The sequence below is a fragment of the Schistocerca nitens genome, chromosome 5, assembly GCF_023898315.1.
Source record: "Schistocerca nitens isolate TAMUIC-IGC-003100 chromosome 5, iqSchNite1.1, whole genome shotgun sequence".
NCBI lineage: Eukaryota > Metazoa > Arthropoda > Insecta > Orthoptera > Acrididae > Schistocerca > Schistocerca nitens.
Window position 1 is genome coordinate 288,285,985 of NC_064618.1, and position 20,679 is coordinate 288,306,663.

Below are 20,679 nucleotides of genomic sequence, written 5' to 3' on the forward strand. Positions count from 1 at the left end.
TAATTTCTTTGTGTTATGTAACAAAGACATTTCATTAAAGAAGTATTGAAAGACATTAAAATGAACTATGGATGAAAATTTTGTTTTGAATAATTTGTCCAGTGCTGTAACACCCATTTTAAATATACTGCCACAGGTTCCACTTCATTTCAGCTTGTATTTTAGGTGGATGTCTAATAACAGTGTTGTAAAACAAGCAATAATCAAAATATTAATGCTTTTATTTTAAACATATGTTCGTGCATGTGTAGATAGCTGACACATTCCATTAGCACAAGTTTCAAACTCAAAGCTCAGATGGAATACGAAATGTGACTGCAACATTAATGAAGAGATAAGAAACATTGGATTAATGTAGATAATAGTGCTATTTTCACACAAGATGTGTGCAGAAGACTGACTTCAACTGTTGTGTGAATGAGAATGATAGGTAAGCTGTTAGAGAGGGTAAGCGTATATGAGGACCAGTTTGAAATTAATGCCTCCTATTTTTTCTCCTTCATTAAGTTGGTGATGTAGTTATCATTAATTTTGTAACACTTCGGAGACCAAGCCAAAGCGAAAACTTGACTCATTTCATGTGAGAACAATGTATGAACATCTCACAACCTGCCGCTTGCCTGGTTGTTGTCAATTTCTAGAATTAGTTTGAAAGAAATGTTAGTAAATGTTACAGCTGCTGTTGTGAATGGATGAGCCAATATGATCGCATTGATATATTTTTGTGCATGTACTCATTAGGTTTCGCAGTTTGCTGAAGTTCTACTACAGGTGTGTCATGTTTATTGAGTGACCAAGAAATTCTGAAATTCAGCACAAAGAAATTGCTCAATAATTCACCTCGCATCAATTTCTTGGAAGGATGATTATACTTTCTCTCATTATTTTAAAATTGGTTATCTATCAAAGAACTAAAGTAATGAAACTTCCTGGCAGATTAAAACTGTGTGCTGGACCGAGTCTCGGTCCGGCACACAGTTTTAATCTGCCAGGAAGTTTCATATCAGCGCACACTCCGCTGTAGAGTGAAAATTTCATTCTAGAACTAAAGTAATATTTAAAATTAACCTTGAAGCTCAGCCCTTAAATAATGTTTTACTCTTGAAAATACTTCAGTTAAAAAGGTGCCAGAAACATTTTAAATAATTGTATAAATGGCAAAAGGCATCTTCTAGAAGCCTGAACTCTCCTTCAGAAAATATTTACAAGCTGCAGAGCACCAAATATTCACCATTTTTAAACCACGAATTTGGCATGCTTTTGCAAACCCTTTTCTGTAGCCTGTACCAAAGCCAGCATCCTACGTCAATTGGTTGGAGCACTATACAAGTTCAGAAAACCGATGGCATTGACGTGTTCTGTGATTGAGTTCCTTACTACAGAAGGTGAAATGCCATGTTACATTCATGAAAGGCTGAAGATGATGTATGGAGATGTTACAGTGGATGTCATCATGTAGACAGTGTTCATTGCTGTAGAGAAGTAGAACAGCAAATGCCGTTGACTGATGCAACACGGGGCAACTAGTCAGCAACTACAGTGACTTTACACAACATCCAACATGTCAACTGAATCATACGCAGTGAGTGCTGGGTAACAACAGATGAAATATGTCACCTGTTATCCATTGCTAGAGGCAGTGTGATGGCCATTATTGAAAACTAGGCTACTCCAAGATTTGTCTATGCTGGATATAAGGACCATGATTTTTACTGCACAGGTATATATACTCTTGTTTCAAGGTGGAAAAAAACTTTGGATGAAGATGGTGATTATATTGAAAAGTGACAAATTAATTGTTAATGTTATAGCTGTTATCCTACAGCATTTACTTTTCTTGTAAAATAAAAAGAAAGAAAAGGAGGCATTACTTTCTGACCAACCCTCGTAGTAGCTACAAAGTGAACAATATTGATGAAGAGAGATATTTGATATATTTTCAAATCCTAGTGTCATGTCCTATCTTTTATTTGTCATTCCAGTTTATTCACTAAGTTCAGAATTACTCTAACATTTTTGCGATATTGCTGGTGTGACATGTCAAAGTAGCTACTTTATTGCAGGAAATTCTATATACCAGTTTCTACAGAGATGCTTGGAGTTGCTTCGCAAGGAATTCAGTGAGTTAAAGACGGTTACTGCTGATCAACTGATGTATGTGAAAGAGGATCTGATTTTACCTCATCACTACACATTTTATGATTTCATTGTTACAAAGGTATGTACATTAAATATATAAATTGTTCTTTCAATGATTAGTAAATATGAATATAAATAAACGTAAGTTGTTTTCCACATTACAGAAGGTTTTTTCAGTGTAGATGTGAAGCCCTTTCATGAGACGCTATCATTGTATCTTCTGAGCAATTTTTTATTTTAATTCTGCTTGCCAAAGAAATTGAACTAGAAAAGACAAAAGGTGTAGTTTGAGAGAAATTTGAGTGATCTGAATCAGAGATCCGTCATCAATGAATGAAGGAATGAAACCAAAGGAAGGAAAAGGAAATAGATGTTTTGAAATTCAAAGCCACCAAATGTAGGTGTTGTAATTGTCTAAAGTTATTTGGAGCTCGTAGTCATATAGATGTAAGTTAGGGGCTATTTATTTATTCATCCATGAGAGAGAGAGAGAGAGAACATGCACGCATGCGCATGGATAGTGCTAATGTACTCGCACTGTTGATTGAATTATTCCTAGATTTCTTTATACAGTATACTCCCGATTATTTGGGGTAGCATGGGACCCCTCCCATGCTACCCCAAATAATCGGGAGTATACTGTAGGGGGAAGGGGGGGGGGGATGCCTGAATCGAAAAACTCAAATAATCAAGATATTTTCAAACATGTATTCAGAACAATGTCTGTTGGATGAGTAGTAGCAGCAGAGTCGGTGGTCCTTGTCTGAGCATGCTCAGTTGCAGCGCAGTCGTCTTCCACTGCCAGTCTGACTTTGCATCTGCCAGACCAAGTGTTTGGCAACCCACACTGCCAGTCCCCGTGTATGTGATGCATATTATTTTTAACACAAATAATCCATACATGAATAATCAGAACAACACTGTATCACTTTATACATACATGTACATTAAGAGGAAATCAGTTACTTAAAAAAAAAAAAGATAAGAAATAAAAAGAAAAAAATACTGTTCTGCCTCTTGCAGTAATCAGCTGCTGTTTTACTCTTAACCTGTCTAGTCCTTATCCTTCATTCCTCCATCATCTTCTTCAGTCTTGCTGCTGGAAGGAGCCACTGTCTCCGAAAGCTTGCATACATAAAACCTTTCTTTATATATGTGTTCCCCAGTTGCTGCTTGGTGAATATCTATACAATTACATTATATTGTCAAAAATGGATTTTATATATATATAACAGAGGGAAACATTCCACGTGGAAAAAATATATCTAAAAAGAAAGATGATGAGACTTACCAAACAAAAGCGCTGGCAGGTCGATAGACACACAAACAAACACAAATATACACACAAAATTCAAGCTTTCGCAACAAACTGTTGCCTCATCAGGAAAGAGGGAAGGAGAGGGAAAGACGAAAGGATGTGGGTTTTAAGGGAGAGGGTAAGGAGTCATTCCAATCCCGGGAGCGGAAAGACTTACCTTAGGGGGAAAAAAGGACAGGTATACAATCGCGCACACACACACATATCCATCCACACATACAGACACAAGCAGAGGCAATACTGACCTTACGACTTATCTTTGAAGGAAGATTAAGGAAAGGCAAACCTACATTTCTAGCATTTGTAGACTTAGAGAAAGCTTTTGACAATGTTGACTGGAAAACTCTCTTTCAAATTCTGAAGGTGGCAGGGGTAAAATACAGGGAGCGAAAGGCTATTTACAGTTTGTAAAGAAACCAGATGGCAGTTATAAGACTCAAGGGGCATGAAAGGGAAGCAGTGGTTGGGAAGGGAGTGAGACAGGGTTGTAGCCTCTCCCCGATGTTATTCAATCTGTATATTGAGCAAGCAGTAAAGGAAACAAAAGAAAAATTTGGTTAAGGTATTAAAATCCAGGGAGAAGAAATAAAAACTTTGAGGTTCGCCGATGACATTGTAATACTGTCAGAGACAGCAAAGGACTTGGAAGAGCAGTTGAACGGAATGGATAGTGTCTTGAAAGGAGGATATAAGATGAACATCAACAAAAGCAAAATGAGGATAATGGAATGTAGTCAAATTAAGTCGGGTGATGCTGAGGGAATTAGATTAGGAAATGAGACACTTAAAGTAGTAAAGGCATTTTGCTATTTGGGGAGCAAAATAACTGATGATGGTCGAAGTAGAGAGGATATAAAATGTAGACTGGCAATGGCAAGGAAATAGTTTCTGAAGAAGAGAAATTTGTTAACATCGAGTATAGATTTAAGTGTCAGGAAGTCGTTTCTGAAAGTATTTGTATGGAGTGTAGCCATGTATGGAAGTGAAACATGGGCAATAAATAGTTTGGACAAGAAGAGAATAGAAGCTTTTGAAATGTGGTGCAACAGAAGAATGTTGAAGATTAGGTGGGTAGATCACGTAACTAATGAGGAGGTATTGAATAGGATTGGGGAGAAGAGAAGTTTGTGGCACAACTTGACTAGAAGAAGGGATCGGTTGGTAGGACATGTCCTGAGGCATCAAGGGATCACAAATTTAGCATTGGAGGGCAGTGTGGAGGGTAAAAATCGTAGAGGGAGACCAAGAGATGAATACACTAAGCAGATTCAGAAGGATGTAGGTTGCAGTAGGTACTCGGAGATGAAGGAGCTTGCACAGGATAGATTAGCATGGAGAGCTGCATCAAACCAGTCTCAGGACTGAAGACCACAACAACATATATATATAAATAATAGAGGGAAACATTCCACGTGGGAAAAATATATATAAACACAAAGAGGATGTGACTTACCAAACGAAAGCGCTGGCAGGTTGATAGTCACACAAACATACACACAAAATTCAAGCTTTCACAACCAACGGTTGCTTCATCAGGAAAGAGGGAAGGAGAGGGAAAGACGAAAGGATGTGGGTTTTAAGGGAGAGGGTAAGGAGTCATTCCAATCCCGGGAGCGGAAAGACTTACCTTAGGGGGGAAAAAGGACAGGTATACACTCTCATACACACACATTTCCATCCGCACATACACAGACACAAGCAGACATTTGTAAAGGCAAAGAGTTTGGGCAGAGATGTCAGTCGAGGCGGAAGTACAAAGACAAAGATGTTGTTGAATGACAGGTGACGTATGAGTGGCGGCAACTTGAAATTAGCGGAGGTTGAGGCCTGGCGGGTGACGAGAAGAAAGGATATACTGAGGGCAAGTTCCCATCTCCGGAGTTCTGACAGGTTGGTGTTAGTGGGAAGTATCCAGATAACCCGGACGGTGTAACACTGTGCCAAGATGTGCTGGCCGTGCACCAAGGCATGTTTAGCCACAGGGTGATCCTCATTACCAACAAACACTGTCTGCCTGTGTCCATTCATGCGAATGGACAGTTTGTTGCTGGTCATTCCCACATAGAAAGCTTCACAGTGTAGGCAGGTCAGTTGGTAAATCACGTGGGTGCTTTCACACGTGGCTCTGCCTTTGATCGTGTACACCTTCCGGGTTACAGGACTGGAGTAGGTGATGGTGGGAGGGTGCATGGGACAGGTTTTACACCGGGGTCGGTTACAAGGGTGGGAGCCAGAGGGTAGGGGAGGTGGTTTGGGGATTTCATAGGGATGAACTAAGAGGTTACGAAGGTTAGGTGGACGGCGGAAAGACACTTTTGGTGGAGTGGGGAGGATTTCATGAAGGATGGATCTCATTTCAGGGCAGGATTTGAGGAAGTCTTATCCCTGCTGGAGAGCCACATTCAGAGTCTGATCCAGTCCCGGAAAGTATCCTGTCACAAGTGGGGCACTTTTGGGGTTGTTCTGTGGGAGGTTCTGGGTTTGAGGGGATGAGGAAGTGGCTCTGGTTATTTGCTTCTGTACCAGGTCGGGTGGGTAGTTGCAGGATGTGAAAGCTGTTTTCAGGTTGTTGGTGTAATGGTTCAGGGATTCCGGACTGGAGCAGATTCGTTTGCCACGAAGACCTAGGCTGTAGGTAAGGGACCGTTTGATGTAGAATGGGTGGCAGCTGTCATAATGGAGGTACTGTTGTTTGTTGGTGGGTTTGATGTGGACGGACGTGTGAAGCTGGCCATTGGAGAGATGGAGGTCAACATCAAGGAAAGTGGCATGGGATTTGGAGTAGGACCAGGTGAATCTGATGGAACCAAAGTAGTTGAGGTTGGAGAGGAAATTCTGGAGTTCTTCTTCACCGTGAGCCCAGATCATGAAGATGTCATCAATAAATCTGTACCAAACTTTGGGTTGGCAGTCCTGGGTAACCAAGAAGGTTTCCTCTAAGGGACCCATAAATAGGTTGGCGTACGATGGTGCCATCCTGGTACCCATGGCTGTTCCCTTTAATTGTTGGTATGTCTGGCCTTCAAAAGTGAAGAAGTTGTGGGTCAGGATGAAGCTGGCTAAGGTAATGAGGAAAGAGGTTTTAGGTAGGGTGGCAGGTGATCGGCATGAAAGGAACTGCTCCATCGCAGCGAGGCCCTGGACGTGCGGAATATTTGTGTATAAGGAAGTTGCATCAATGGTCACAAGGATGGTTTCCAGGGCTAACAGATTGGGTAAGGATTCCAGGCGTTCGAGAAAGTGGTTGGTGTCTTTGTTGAAGGATGGAAGACTGCATGTAATGGGTTGAAGGTGTTGATCTACGTAGGCAGAGCTACGTTCTGTGGGGGCTTGGTAACCAGCTACAATGGGGCGGCCGGGATGATTGGGTTTGTGAATTTTAGGAAGAAGGTAGAAGGTAGGGGTGCGGGGTGTTGGTGGGGTCAGGAGGTTGATGGAGTCAGGTGAAAGGCTTTGTAGGGGGCCTAAGGTTCTGAGGATTCCTTGAAGCTCCGCCTGGACATCAGGAATGGGATTACCTTGGAAAACTTTGTATGTAGTGTTGTCTGAAAGCTGACGCAGTCCCTCAGCCACATACTCCCGACGATCAAGTACCACTGTTGTGGAACTCTTGTCCGCCAGAAGAATGATGATGGATCGGTCAGCCTTCAGATCATGGATAGCCTGGGCTTCAGCAGTGGTGATGTTGGGAGTAGGATTAAGGTTTTTTAAGAAGGATTGAGAGGCAAGCCTGGAAGTGAGAAATTCCTGGAAAGTTTGGAGAGGGTGATTTTGAGGAAGAGGAGGTGGGTCCCGCTGTGACGGAGGACGGAACTGTTCCAGGCAGGGTTCAATTTGGATAGTGTCTTGGGGAGTTGGATCATTAGGAGTAGGATTAGGATCATTTTTCTTCGTGGCAAAGTGATATTTCCGGCAGAGAGTACGAGAGTAGGACAGTAAATCTTTGACGAGGGCTGTTTGGTTGAATCTGGGAGTGGGGCTGAAGGTGAGGCCTTTGGATGGGACAGAGGTTTCGGATTGGGAGAGAGGTTTGGAGGAAAGGTTAACTACTGAATTAGGGTGTTGTGGTTCCAGATTGTGTTGATTCGAATTTTGAGGTTTTGGGGGGAGTGGAGCTGGAAGTGGGAGATTGAGTAGATGGGAGAGACTTGGTCTATGTGCAATGAGAGGAGGTAGAGGTTTGCTGGAAAGGTTGTGAAGGGTGAGTGAGTTGCCTTTCCGGAGGTGGGAAACCAGGAGATTGGATAGTTTTTTGAGGTGGAGGGTGGCATGCTGTTCTAATTTGCGGTTGGCCTGTAGGAGGATGCTCTGAACAGCCGGTGTGGATGTGGGACAGGAAAGATTGAGGACTTTTATTAAGGATAGGAGTTGACAGGTGTGTTCATTGGCTGAGTTAATGTGTAGGTGAAGGATTAGGTGGGTGAGGGCAATGGATTGTTCAGTTTGGAACTGGTATAGGGACTGATGGAAAGAAGGGTTGCAGCCAGAGATGGGAACTTTAAGTGTGAGGCCTTTGGGGGTAATGCCAAATGTCAGACAAGCCTGGGAAAATAAAATATGGGAGCGTAATCTGGCTAGGGCGAAGGCATGTTTGCGGAGGGAATGTTAATAAAACTTAATGGGTTCGCTGTGGGGATGTTGTGAGGGTGATGTGGTATTAGAAGGTGGAAAGTGTGACATGAGGCAGAAATGAAAATGAAAATAAAAGTATATGGGGAGAGATAAAGGTGAACTGGAAAGCAACTGGAGATCTGGTGTGAAAAAAGGCGAAAATTGTTGGTAAAAGCTGAGCTATGTTGATCCTGTGGTGAACTTGGGTCGGTAAACAATGATTTGCACAAAGGTTAGGTGGTTGTGTTGCAGCCAAAACACGTTAAAGGGTGGAGAAATTCAGGAAAATTTCGAAAAAACTGTGTGCAAATGTATTAAAAGCAGTGGTTTTGTATTGGCAGATTATGAAAATGAGGCTAACAATTGTCTGACGAAGAAATAATGACGGTAAAATCTGTGGGAAGCGGCTAAAAATGATCAGTGATGTTGGAAAAACGGAAATGGAAATAAATCGAAAGTTATTAGAAATAGCCGAAATCGTTCTTTAATAGGTGAAAGGAACTGTTTGTGAACTGGAAACGGTGGATTTTATAGCAGCGGTAGTGTTGAAAGCGGAAAAAAATATTTTTTGGTTATGGTTTGGAAGTGGGTTACATATTATTGAGTATATATATAGGCGGGATAAAATTGTATGGTAGATTATGGTAAAAAGGAGAAGGTGAATACAAAGTGAAACTACTTGCAAAAACAGAAAGAGAAAATAAGATGACAGAAAAGATTTTGAAATGAAACAGTGACAATGACAAACGTAATTGTTGGGTTCAAATTAATGATATGAAGAATATAATAGCGGGAAACATTCCACGTGGGAAAAATATATCTAAAAACAAAGATGATGTGACTTACCAAACGAAAGCGCTGGCAGGTCGATAGACACACAAACAAACACAAACATACACACAGAATTCAAGCTTTCGCAACCAATGGTTGCTTCATCAGGAAAGAGGGAAGGAGAGGGAAAGACAAAAGGATGTGGGTTTTAAGGGAGAGGGTGAGGAGTCATTCCAATCCCGGGAGCGGAAAGACTTACCTTAGGGGGAAAAAAGGACAGGTATACACTCTCATACACACACATATCCATCTGCACATACACAAGACACAAGCAGACACTTGTAAAGGCAAAGAGTTTGGGCAGAGATGTCAGTCGAGGCGGAAGTACAGAGGCAAAGATGTTGTTGAAAGACAGGTGAGGTATGAGCGGCGGCAAATTGAAATTAGCGGAGATTGAGGCCTGGCGGATAACGAGAAGATAGGATATACTGAAGGGCACGTTCCCATCTCCGGAGTTCTGACAGGTTGGTGTTAGTGGGAAGTATCCAGATAACCCAGACGGTGTAACACTGTGCCAAGATGTGCTGGCCGTGCACCAAGGCATGTTTAGCCACAGGGTGATCCTCATTACCAACAGACACTGTCTGCCTGTGTCCATTCATGCGAATGGACAGTTTGTTGCTGGTCATTCCCACATAGAAAGCTTCACAGTGTAGTCAGGTCAGTTGGTAAATCACGTGGGTGCTTTCACACATGGCTCTGCTTTTGATCGTGTACACCTTCCGGGTTACAGGACTGGAGTAGGTGATGGTGGGAGGGTGCATGGGACAGGTTTTACACTGGGGTGGGTTACAAGGGTAGGAGCCAGAGGGTAGGGAAGGTGGTTTGGGGATTTCATAGGGACTAACCAAGAGGTTATGAAGGTTAGGTGGACGGCGGAAAGACACTCTTGGTGGAGTGGGGAGGATTTCATGAAGGATGGATCTCATTTCAGGGCAGGATTTGAGGAAGTCGTACCAGATCGTCATGTATGAATTCATCCACTGATGTGGCAGTTCAGAAGATTAAAGTTTTCTTTGTTTCTTGTATTGCCATATCCTCCTGAGTCCGGACATATTTTTTGAATATTTTAAAAAGAACATACATGAACCATATAGTAACAAATTCAATGCAAGTATACCGTCGTATACTATACTTCAGTTTCCAGTAAATTCTAAGCTATTCATTAATTTTAATGAGTAGATTAATGGGTGTTGTTAAGGATGTTTCCCATTTATAACAATATATGAAAAGGATAGTTGCTACTCACCATATAGCGGAGATGCTGAATCGCAGGAAGGCACAACAAAAAGGCTTTCAGAAAGTTAGCTCTTGGCCAACGAGGCCTTTGTCAAATGTAGACAACATACACACACGCCACAAACTCACGCAAACACAATTACCATACACATGACAACAGTCTCTGGCAGCTAGAGCCAGACTACAAGCAGCAAGGCATTATGCGAGAGGCAACTGGGCGAGGGTAAGGAGGAGGCTGTGGTGGGGAGGGGGAGGGATAGCAGGGTAGGGGTCAGGGACGGTAAAGTGCTGCTGGGAGTGTGCAGGGACAAGGTGGAGAGTGGAGCAGCTAGGTGCAGTTGGGTGCACCTCCCTTAACACTAACATCCCCAATGCCCATGGCCTTACCGGTATTGAACACTGCCTTTCCCAATGCCCAATAGATTCCGAACCAACCACCTCCTTCCTAGTTGCCATACCAATTATATCCTCACCCACAATTACTTCTCCTTTGAAGGCATTATCTGTAAACAAATCTGGGGTATGGCTATAGGCACCCACATGGCACCATCCTATGCCAACCCATTCATTGGCCATCCAGAGAAATCCTTCCTAAATACCAAGAATCCCAAATCTCTCACCTGGTTAAGATTTATTGATGACATCTTGGTGATCTGGATTGAGCGTGAGGACACTCTATGCACATTCCTCCAGAACCTCAACACCTTCGCCTGGTCCTACTCAACCCATCAAGCCACCTTCCTTGATGTTGACCTCCACCTCAAAGATGGCTATATCAGTACCTCTGTCTATATCAAACTACCAACCACCAGCAATACCTCCACTTTTGTCAGCTACCATCCATCCTATACCAAAAAGTGCCTTCCATATAGCCTAGCCACCCATGGTCATTGAATCTGTAGTGAAGAGAGATCCCTCTCCAAGTATACCGTTGGTCTCTCTTGAGGCCTTTACCGGTAGTAGTTACCCTTCCAACCAAAAACAGATCTCCCATGCCTTATCTTTGCATTCAAAGAATGCAAACCCAGGACTGGAGCAACTGAATTACATTCTCCACCAGGATTTCGACTACCTCTCACCGTGCCCTGAAATGAGAAATGTGCTGCCCACTATCCTTCCCACTCCTCCCACAGTGGTATTCCACCACCCACCGAACTTACACAATATCCTTGTCCATCCATACACAACCCTTGCCTCCCAGCCCCTTTTCTCATGGCTCATATCCCTCGTAATAGACCTAGATGCAAGACATCACCTATCCCATCAAAGATAGAGCTACTTGTGAAACCAGTCATACGATCTACAAGCTAAGCTGCAACCACTGTGCTACATTCTACATGGACATGGCAATCGTAAAGCTGTCTGTTCCCATAAATGGCCACTGACAAACTGTGGCCAAGAAACAGCTGGACCACCCTGTTACTGAGCACACTGCCCATCACGATGTCCTTCATTTCAATGACTGCCTCACAGCCTGTGCCATCTGGATCCTCCCCTCCAACACCAGCTTTTCTGAATTGCACAGGTGGGAACTCTCCCTGCAATATATCCTACGTTCCTGTAACCCTCCTGGCCTCAACCTTCATTAGTCAGTGTCCTTACCCACCCGGACCCTGTTGCCATTCCAGCACTACACAGCCCTCTGTTCCACCAATGCACCCACAGTCTTTTTATTTCTGTCCTTTTCCGCAACCCCACCCCTCTCCCTGCCCTCCATCTAACCTCCCAACTGCACCTAGATCCCTCATTCTCCACCTCGTCCTCACACGCTCTCAGCAGCACTTTACAGTCCCTGACCCTTACCCTGCTATCCCTCCCCCTCCCCATCGTAGCCTCCTCCTTACACCCACCCAGTTGCCTCTCCCAAATGCCCTGCTGCTCGCAGTCTGGCTCTAGCTGTCAGAGACTGTCATCATGTTTGTGTTAATTGCATGTGAATATTGTTGTCTACCTCTGATAAAGGCCTTGTTGGCCTATAGCTAACTTTCCAACAGTATTTTTGTTGTGCCTTCCTGCAACTCAGCATCTCCTCTATATGGCGAGTAGCAACTATCCTTTTCATATATTGTTACGTTTCATCCTGGTTTTTCCATTGCCCAGTTTATAACAGTAGGAAATAATTCTGTCATCATCTAGAAGGAATATAGCAGTTTTTTATTACTTTATAGTGATTGAAAAATTACAAAGTTCAAAGCAAAAACTCCACAAGTACGCATACATGCACATATTAATTATTATGAAAGGCAGCAAAGCAGTTCTGCTGCGCATTTAAGCATAAAAATGCTTCACAAGTTAAACACCTAGCCCTATAACGCTTTTTAAAATTCTCTCTACGGCATTTTTGAAAAGTTTTTGTTGCACTTGTCCTAGGTATGTGCTCTGTTTGTTTTTGGGTTTCTGAAGATGGCACCAATCCTGGTTTACTTCTTTTAGATGACCAGGCTTACGTTCTTCTTGGCTTGCCTAAAATCTCTTATCTTGGTCCAAAAAGGGATCCAGTATTAAGGAACACACACTTTCAATAAATTAACAGCAACCATTAAAAACTTGGTTTCAGATAAAGTGCAGTTTAAACAGAGTTTGAAAGACTTTGTGATTGGAAACTCCTTCTACTCTATAGATGAATATCTTAACAGCGAATGTTAGACCAGCTTAAGTGAAACTGTCTGTTAGATTTAGTTTTGACAGCACTGGCCACAAAAGTCGAGATTGGGTATCTTCTGTATGATAAATTTATTAAAGGCGCATAACTATGTTTCGTTCTGACAGTGTATTAATTCTGTAAAAATTAGCAGTTCCGATTTATTGTACTATGTTCACATATTGACAACCTCTTGACAAATGATAAGGGAAGTGAGTATTATATGCAGATGTTCTATGATTTTTATGTTATACTTTGTGACATGTTCCACACCCACAAGAGCTATTTCATTCTTGGGTCTGTGGAACGAAAACTGGATCTAATCTAATCTTATCTTGCATTTTTACTTTGAATCTCGGGTTGCCCTTCATCACCTAGTTTGTTATTTCTGTCATCCAGGTATCGTCTTAAAGGCTCTCAGTTGCAGAATCTTCATTTTTCTGATTCTCTTTGCAACATCTGCAATATGGCATATAGCTCCTATTGTCCATTGCACACACTGGGCAGTGGAAATTAACTCTATCTGTCTTATCCTCCCCACCCGTGTTGAGATTATAATTTTTAATTACAGTGGGATTCTGAATATGCAAATATTTTCTTTCTTTCTTGACCCATCTTCAGCATGTGTCACTGGATTCAATACCTTGTCCATCCATTTTTTAATTGACAACTTTTGATCTTTTCTTACCAGCATCTCACTGGACCCTTGTCCTTTCTGTAGACCTCTATCTGACTTGATCCGGCCTTGCATAATGGTCCCTGAAGATCCAAAGTCTTTCTCAAATAACAAATCAGCTAGTTTTACAGTTGTAAAACAAATCTGTTGTAAATTATGTAGCCAGGCTGTAATGATCTTGTGAGCAGCAAGGCAGAAGCATTGCTGATGCCACACACAAGCAACTCCTGAAGAAATTATGTTTTGCCTTTGTATCAAACAAAACCACACCCTGTTCCATTAGGACTGACCAAGACGAACACTTTAATTCCATCTGGATTTTGTTTCCCTCTGACATACGAGTTTGAAATCACTGTGGCCTTGAAATGATACCATCATTTCATCAACAGAAATGTGGAGAGACCTAGGTTGTATAAAACAGTGTCCTTGACTTTGTTCAGAAATGGACACACTTCCCACAATTAGTCATTTTGTCTCTCGTTTTGAGGTATTTAGTTGTCAAGTACAACTTTTAGAGATTTTCTTAACTGAAAATATTTATCCCTAGCCTCAACTATAACACATACTTCCCATTGTTTTTGCCAATACATCCTTATTATAGATATTGCAAGTAGTTTCAGTAAAATACTCATTACCTCTTCTGGAGTTGTTTAAAGAGACTTACCATACAGCAGGGTATATGTCTGGTTTGTTTCCTCTGAAGTGAGATTAAACAGAGAGAAATCTATATACTGTGAACATTAATCAAAACATGCCCCTTCTTGAGTGATGATCTGTGGATAAGGATGGAAACTTTGAAGATTTTGTTTTGTGAAGTGTATCCTTCGCCAAAACTCCCTGTTGTTTATTACTTCTGTAGCATCCTAGAAAGATATAGCAAATGTAACATGTTTCTGCCAAGATGCATGTTGACAGAAATATCTGTCACTGCAACTAAATGCATAACTGAGACATTGCCATGGGAAAGGTTGTAACTGCCAAAAATTCTAATTTTGAAGTTGAAGGTAGTATATGACGATGCCAATGCCACAGAGAAGGTACGGTATTATGTCTAGATACAATCAAACTTAACTGAAAACATAGTCGCTAGATAGTGTAAGTGCAGAGCTATTGGCATGAGCAAGGTAGTATTTCCTTTTACGGTGCCTTGACAACAGAGTGTGTGTAGACATGTTGGTAATGAGCAATAGTGTTTGTTGTGATACAGGTCTGTGTTTATAAATCAGTATGCCGCCAAAACCTCATCTGTTTACAATGGTAAGTTGATATTACTGACTCTACTAATACTTTACTGTTTCGTGTGTGTTTAACCAAACTCGCTTATGCACGTAATTCTTTCGTAGGTAACATCTAAGTGCCATGATAAGTGACGTGAATTCACTTAAGAGGGTATAAGAAAATTCGTACAGAATTTTGGAAACAGACATCTGATACACAAGGAGCATCTCTCATGGGTCTCATTAATATTCAGAGAGGGCCTGATGGAAAAGTACAATGATCCAGCATTAAGTAGGAGGCAGGTTTGTGTCACATATTGCTTACCCGCCGACAGTAGCCATGTGCAGATTTGCAGCAGATCTAATAAAAAATATGTTTGGGCTGTCATGCAAACATGTTTATACTGTAATAGAGAAGAAGAAAAAAGGAGTGCAAATATTTGAAGACTACTGGGGTAAAAATCCTTACTATCTGTGTTGAATGTTCAGTCATTTTACCACAAAATTTTTCCATAAAATACAAGTAACAGTAATTCTGACAATAAGGAGTGACTTTGTTTGTTTAATATACACATTGTGGGATTTCATAGACAAAAACCTGCCATATTTTTCAAATGTGTATGTTACACAAAGCATGAGTGTATGTCTTCCATTCCGCCCGGCGGACTTGTGTCGAGGTCCGGTGACCCAGCCATTCTGTGGATGGTTTTTAGGTGGTTTTCCATCTGCCTCTGTGAATGCGGGCTGGTTCCCCTTATTCCGCCTCAGTTACACTATGTCGGCGACTGCTGTGCAAACAAGTTCTCCACGTACATGTACATCACCATTACTCTACCACGCAAACATAGGGGTTACACTCGTCTGGTGTGAGACATTGCCTGGGGAGATCCAACGGGGGCCAAACCGCACAATAACCCTGAAAGAGTGGTTCAGTGTGGGGCGGCAAAGGGGTGAAGTGGACTGTGGTAGTCGCTGTGGGGTTATAGACCACTGCGGCTGTGGCGGGGATGGAGCCTCTCTGTCGTTTCTAGGCCCCTGGTTAACATACAATACTAATACTTTGATGCAGAAAGGAGTACAGTATTCAGCTATAAAACTTCGATAATGTGCTATTTGAAATAAAATGTTTGGCAGGCGGCAAACTATTTTCAAACGAAGGTTAAAGTTGTTTGTCCTTAAGCATTAAGAGGTATTCTTGAAAAAAGTGTGTGCACACAAGTACGTGTGTGTGTGTGTGTGTGTGTGTGTGTGTGTGTGTGTGTGTGTGTGTGCGCGCGCGCGCGCGTGCGCGCGTCTGTGGTATAGGTATAAGTATTGCAATTCTCTCTTTGATTTTTCGTTCAATTGACATGTTCTACATCATAATGATTATTGTGAATATGATATACTAAACATGGAACTAACCAACTCTTCACTTAGGCAAGAAATATTCATTTCCCTGAAGTAAGTAATTGAAATCAAGTTTGGTGTTCACACACACATGTATTTGTGGTGTATGCAGGGCTGTGCCCCAGCATATTCAGCCATCATACTTACAGGAAAATTTTGTGGCTCAGGTGCGGCCCAACCCTCATGTTGGAGGATGTTTATCAATAGAAGAATCACTGATATGTTCACAGCCAATTCTCTTGAAGCCGCTCAGCCGCTGGGAGCGCCACCTGCGCCTCTGTGCCTATGTGTGGCACAGAGGTCACAATACACAGTGCTGCAGTCGCAGGCACCTAATTGTCTCTGCACAGTCACATGCACGCATGAACCAGGCACGTACTCTTCCACGGACGCCATTTTAGATTGGCATTCCACCATTCAAGAGTCAATTACACTCCAGGCTCCACTCACCAACAGCCACTACAAGTCTCTGATACAGACTCAGTGCCTGCTGCTGCCACTGCCCATTATGATATTGTCTTGCTCTCACTGTGAGCCCAATATGAGACTGCACTTTCTTCAGACACTCCTGAGCGCACTGCTTCGCAGTATCTGCATGTGACTGGCCACAAGCTCATCGCCTTGTGGGACCATGTCATTATGGCACCTTGCTGCCATTATTTATCATCGCTGCTCCTCACCACATTGACATTTATGGACTTCACCCTAGCGTGCACCTGTTAAACACTGCCAAGGACTGACATTTTTGTTTTCATGTTGTGTGGACTTTGGTTGTCAGAAGCTGTTTGCAATTTAATTATGTTGTTATTGCAAAGTATGTGTCTCAGTACTGTCGGTCACACCCCTTGGTTAAAGGATATACTACAGTATTGCAGATATGTGTGTAAGAAAATGGAAATATTAACCACAGCCTCACACAACATTTATTCACTGGTGAAATTTGTTGTCGACAATTCAAGGTAGTTTGAGAGCAATAAAGATACCCTTAGATATAGTACAAGAAGTAAAAATCGTCTGTAGTTCCTGCTAGGGAATGTAACTGTGTCACAGAAAGGACTGAAATCTGTAATTGTAAAACTCTTGACAATCTGCCTTGGGAAATAAAATGTTTGATTGACAGCAGAATTTTAGTGTCCAACAGTGATTCAGATTCCCTGCCCAGCACGAGAATCATTGTGGGCAACAGTTCAGAGATTCTCAGGCTATATACTCCAGCCACAGCTTGCTCCTACGCAAGGTACTGCCAAGCAAGTATCACATGTCAGTCAGTCTCTCGCTAGTGATTGAAGCCTTTAGTTATGCACTATTGAACAGTATAGTTTGGACTTTGCCTGTACTATGTTTGTGATCTGGATTGCTCTCTGGACAGTTCCATATGGTCTGGATTTGTTTTTGGTTAGCCATTTGCATCAGGAACTCCGCAGTCTTCAACCTCTGGAACCACCTGTTGTTCCACCGATCCTTGCATTACCTCCAGTGCAACTGAACATAACGTGTTCCATCTATGCAGAGTAGGATACAAAAGTGACAACAAATACTTTCTCACTTTGCAACTGTCCCTCTGAGTCATGGATCCTGAGTTTCTTAAGTTGTGGCAATAGTAGTTGCAGCTACAACTGCAACAACAACTGGGAGCTTCAGAGCAGCAGCACGAACAGCAGTGGGACTACCACCAGCAACAGCATAAATTGCTTTTACAACTGCTGCGAAACCACCAACAGACTCCAGCAGCAATGTCCTCAACAAGAGAAACAAGAGTTGGGAGCTCTATTTACATTATTTTGTTCTTCACTGCCAGATAAGTCAAGTAACTGAGCCAGGACATTGGTCTGCACGCTGTCTTGTAGTAATAAACTGTAGAAGGTGGTGCAAAAACTACAGCCACTCTCAAACCCCAGTAGTTTGACCATTTCTAATGTTTGACTGTTACAGTCACCAAACCCATAAGCACAACTAGGCTCAAATTTAACCAGTGTTTTAAGCAATGTAAGCATACATACACAGCATAGGCTGCTCACTTGCAAGTCTTAGCAAGCAAGTGTGATTTTTCCTGTAAACCGTACATCACATTGTATGCCAGCTCATTCATCCATGGTGTTGTTATACACCTTGCTTCTGTTAGAGAAGTTAGTGTGAAGACTTTGTGAGTTATCTGATCCCATCCTGAGTGATGTGCTAAAACTTGCCAAAGCTCAGGAAGTAACTGCATCAGTGCAAGCTATGTTTCACGATTCTTCAAGTGTCGACATTGTTAGAAGTATTAATCACTGTTGTGCTCTATGATCAACTGATGACTTCCAATCAACTTCGTCATCGAGTTACCAAGCACTCGTTCGTCCAGTAGGCAAGTGACACAAGATTCAGTAGTTAGTGCAGTAATCGGCGATCCATCACCCTCATCTTCAGTAGATGCACAAAAACATCAGCACTTTGTCTGCCATCAACATGTCCCAAAGGCAAAGTGAGTGTCAGATCATACAGCAGTTTCCTCTCCGTCATTGTCAAAGGGTCCCTCAAAAGTTCATGGCATCAAGTAGCATCCAAATGGCAGCCCACGAATTTACTGCCATTTCTGCATCACCTGTTTTGTATGCTGGAAACTGGGGCATCTAGCAAGTGTCTGCCCTGCCGAGTGTGCAACAACCACCTCAGGTGTCAACATGCGGTGACCATAGTAGCAGCAAGTGGGATGCAGAGTTCATGTTGCAACTTAACATTAATGGAGCAACAGCAGCTTTTCAGTTGAGCACAGGTTGATCAATGAGGAAACTTTTTGGTTCAATGGTTCCCCATAGCTGACGTCCCCTCAGCGCAAAGTGCTGATGTACGGTGGCCAGTTGATCCCATTGGGGGGTCAGATTGCAGTCCAAACTAAGTATAAAAAAGTAGCTTGGCAATTAGCCGTGCTAGTAGTCAACTCTTGGATGACAACTGACATTTTTGACTTAGACACTTTTGCACTTTTTGATTTTCAAATTCAGGTCCAGGAGAATCTAGTTTCTGCCATGTTACCGTTCAGAGAACTTGATACATTATGTGTGCAATATAAACAATTTTTTGAATGTGCTTTAAGTTGTGAAACAGGGTTCCAGGCCCACAGATCTTTAAAGTAATCTACAGTGCCTGAGTTTCATAGAGTTCATCCAGTGTCTTTCACCATGTGCAAGCAAGTAAAAGCTGAACTAGATAGGTTGCTGAGTATGGGAGTTATATCCCCAGTACTGTCTAGCCAGTTGGCTATGACCATGGTCATAGTTAAGAAACCAAATGGATCACATCGTATTTGTTGTAATTTGAAGACCACCAGTAACATTCAAATAAATGTTGATCTGTATCCCATTCATAGGCCAGAGGTATTTTTGAACATATTGGCTGGGGGCCATAATTTTTCAAAGATGTCACTGACGCCTACTTTCAGTTGTCTGTAGATGAATAAGTGAAGCAGTTTTTTGTGATTAATATGCCATTTGGCATGTATCCTTATAACATGTTGGCAGTTGGGGTCACAAGCACTGCCATGTTATTTCAGATCCTTGAGCAACTCATCACTATGCTCAACTGTGTTAATTATTTAGATGATTTGCTCATTACCAGGGCCATGCAGGAGAAACACCTGTGGAACCTGCAGATGCTGTTTCAGCAGCTCCAAGCCTATTGTCTGAATTGACGCCTTGACAAATGCAATTTCTCTGAGCCAAGTGTAATGTATTTGGCATATGTCTTAAGTAAACAAGGAACCACACCCACACAGGATCTTGTGGATGCAATCACTAATTTACCAGCTCCTAAGAACCTCGGATAACTCCAGTCATTCCTGGACACAGTCAGTTATTAGGCAAAATTTGTCTCTGATGCAGCCCAGATTTCTCATAAGCCTGATCATTTGCTAAAAAAAGCTATTAAATTTTATGGTCATAAATATGCCAGAAAGCTTTTGTGCATCTTAAAAAGTGCCTTAGGTCGGCCCCTTGTTTAGCAGTGGTCCATCCCAGCAAATGTTTAAAGCTTGTCACTGATGTGTCAGATTATGGCATTGGTGCCAGGTTGTCCGACAAATCCACCAATGGCACAGAACAGCTCATTGCGTTTCTGCACAGAGGACTTATTCACAGATTGAGAAAGCTAGCTATCACATACAGCAGGAAGTTTCTTGTATATCTCTCTGGTATTGAGTAGCACTTGATCACTGACCACAAAACCCTTATTTCACTTTTGGCCCCCATTTAAAACTTCCTGATAGTACAGTGCAGTGGCTGCAACAGTGGGCATTGCTCCTGTGCAACTACAAGATCCATTATTGCTCTATCATGCAGCGCTCAAACACAGAAGCCTTTTCTGCAGTGTGGATCAGATGCAGAGTTTGTCAGACATGAGACACTGTGCTTTGCCTTAGACTCCAGCCAGCTAAACATCTTTGATGAATTCCCCATCATGGCACTCACAGTAGCAGCAGAAACAGGCTGTAATCCACTACTCTGCAGGGTGTTGTCTGCTGTATGCTGCGATTGGCCAGGGCAACTGCCTAAGGACACTCTGATCTGGCAGGGTGTTTTTCATTACTGTACGGGCTTAATGTCACCAGTGTTGTATTGTTCGTTATGGATGATTCTGAATGCCG

At 42.3% G+C, this 20,679-nt stretch overlaps 1 protein-coding gene across 3 annotated transcripts in view; it reads left to right on the forward strand.

Moving 5' to 3' along the window:
* The window catches only part of LOC126259165 (protein FAM50 homolog), a 135,851-nt gene that overhangs the window by 100,979 nt on the left and 14,193 nt on the right, over positions 1 to 20,679 (forward strand). For 2 of the 3 annotated variants that reach the window (XM_049955724.1, XM_049955723.1), the window contains exon 6: positions 2,064 to 2,218. In XM_049955724.1, the coding sequence (XP_049811681.1) occupies positions 2,064 to 2,218 (155 nt within the window). Of the gene's footprint in view, positions 1 to 2,063; positions 2,219 to 14,798; positions 14,976 to 20,679 lie in introns of all 3 variants that reach the window. The other variant, XR_007546476.1, reaches the window with a different exon arrangement.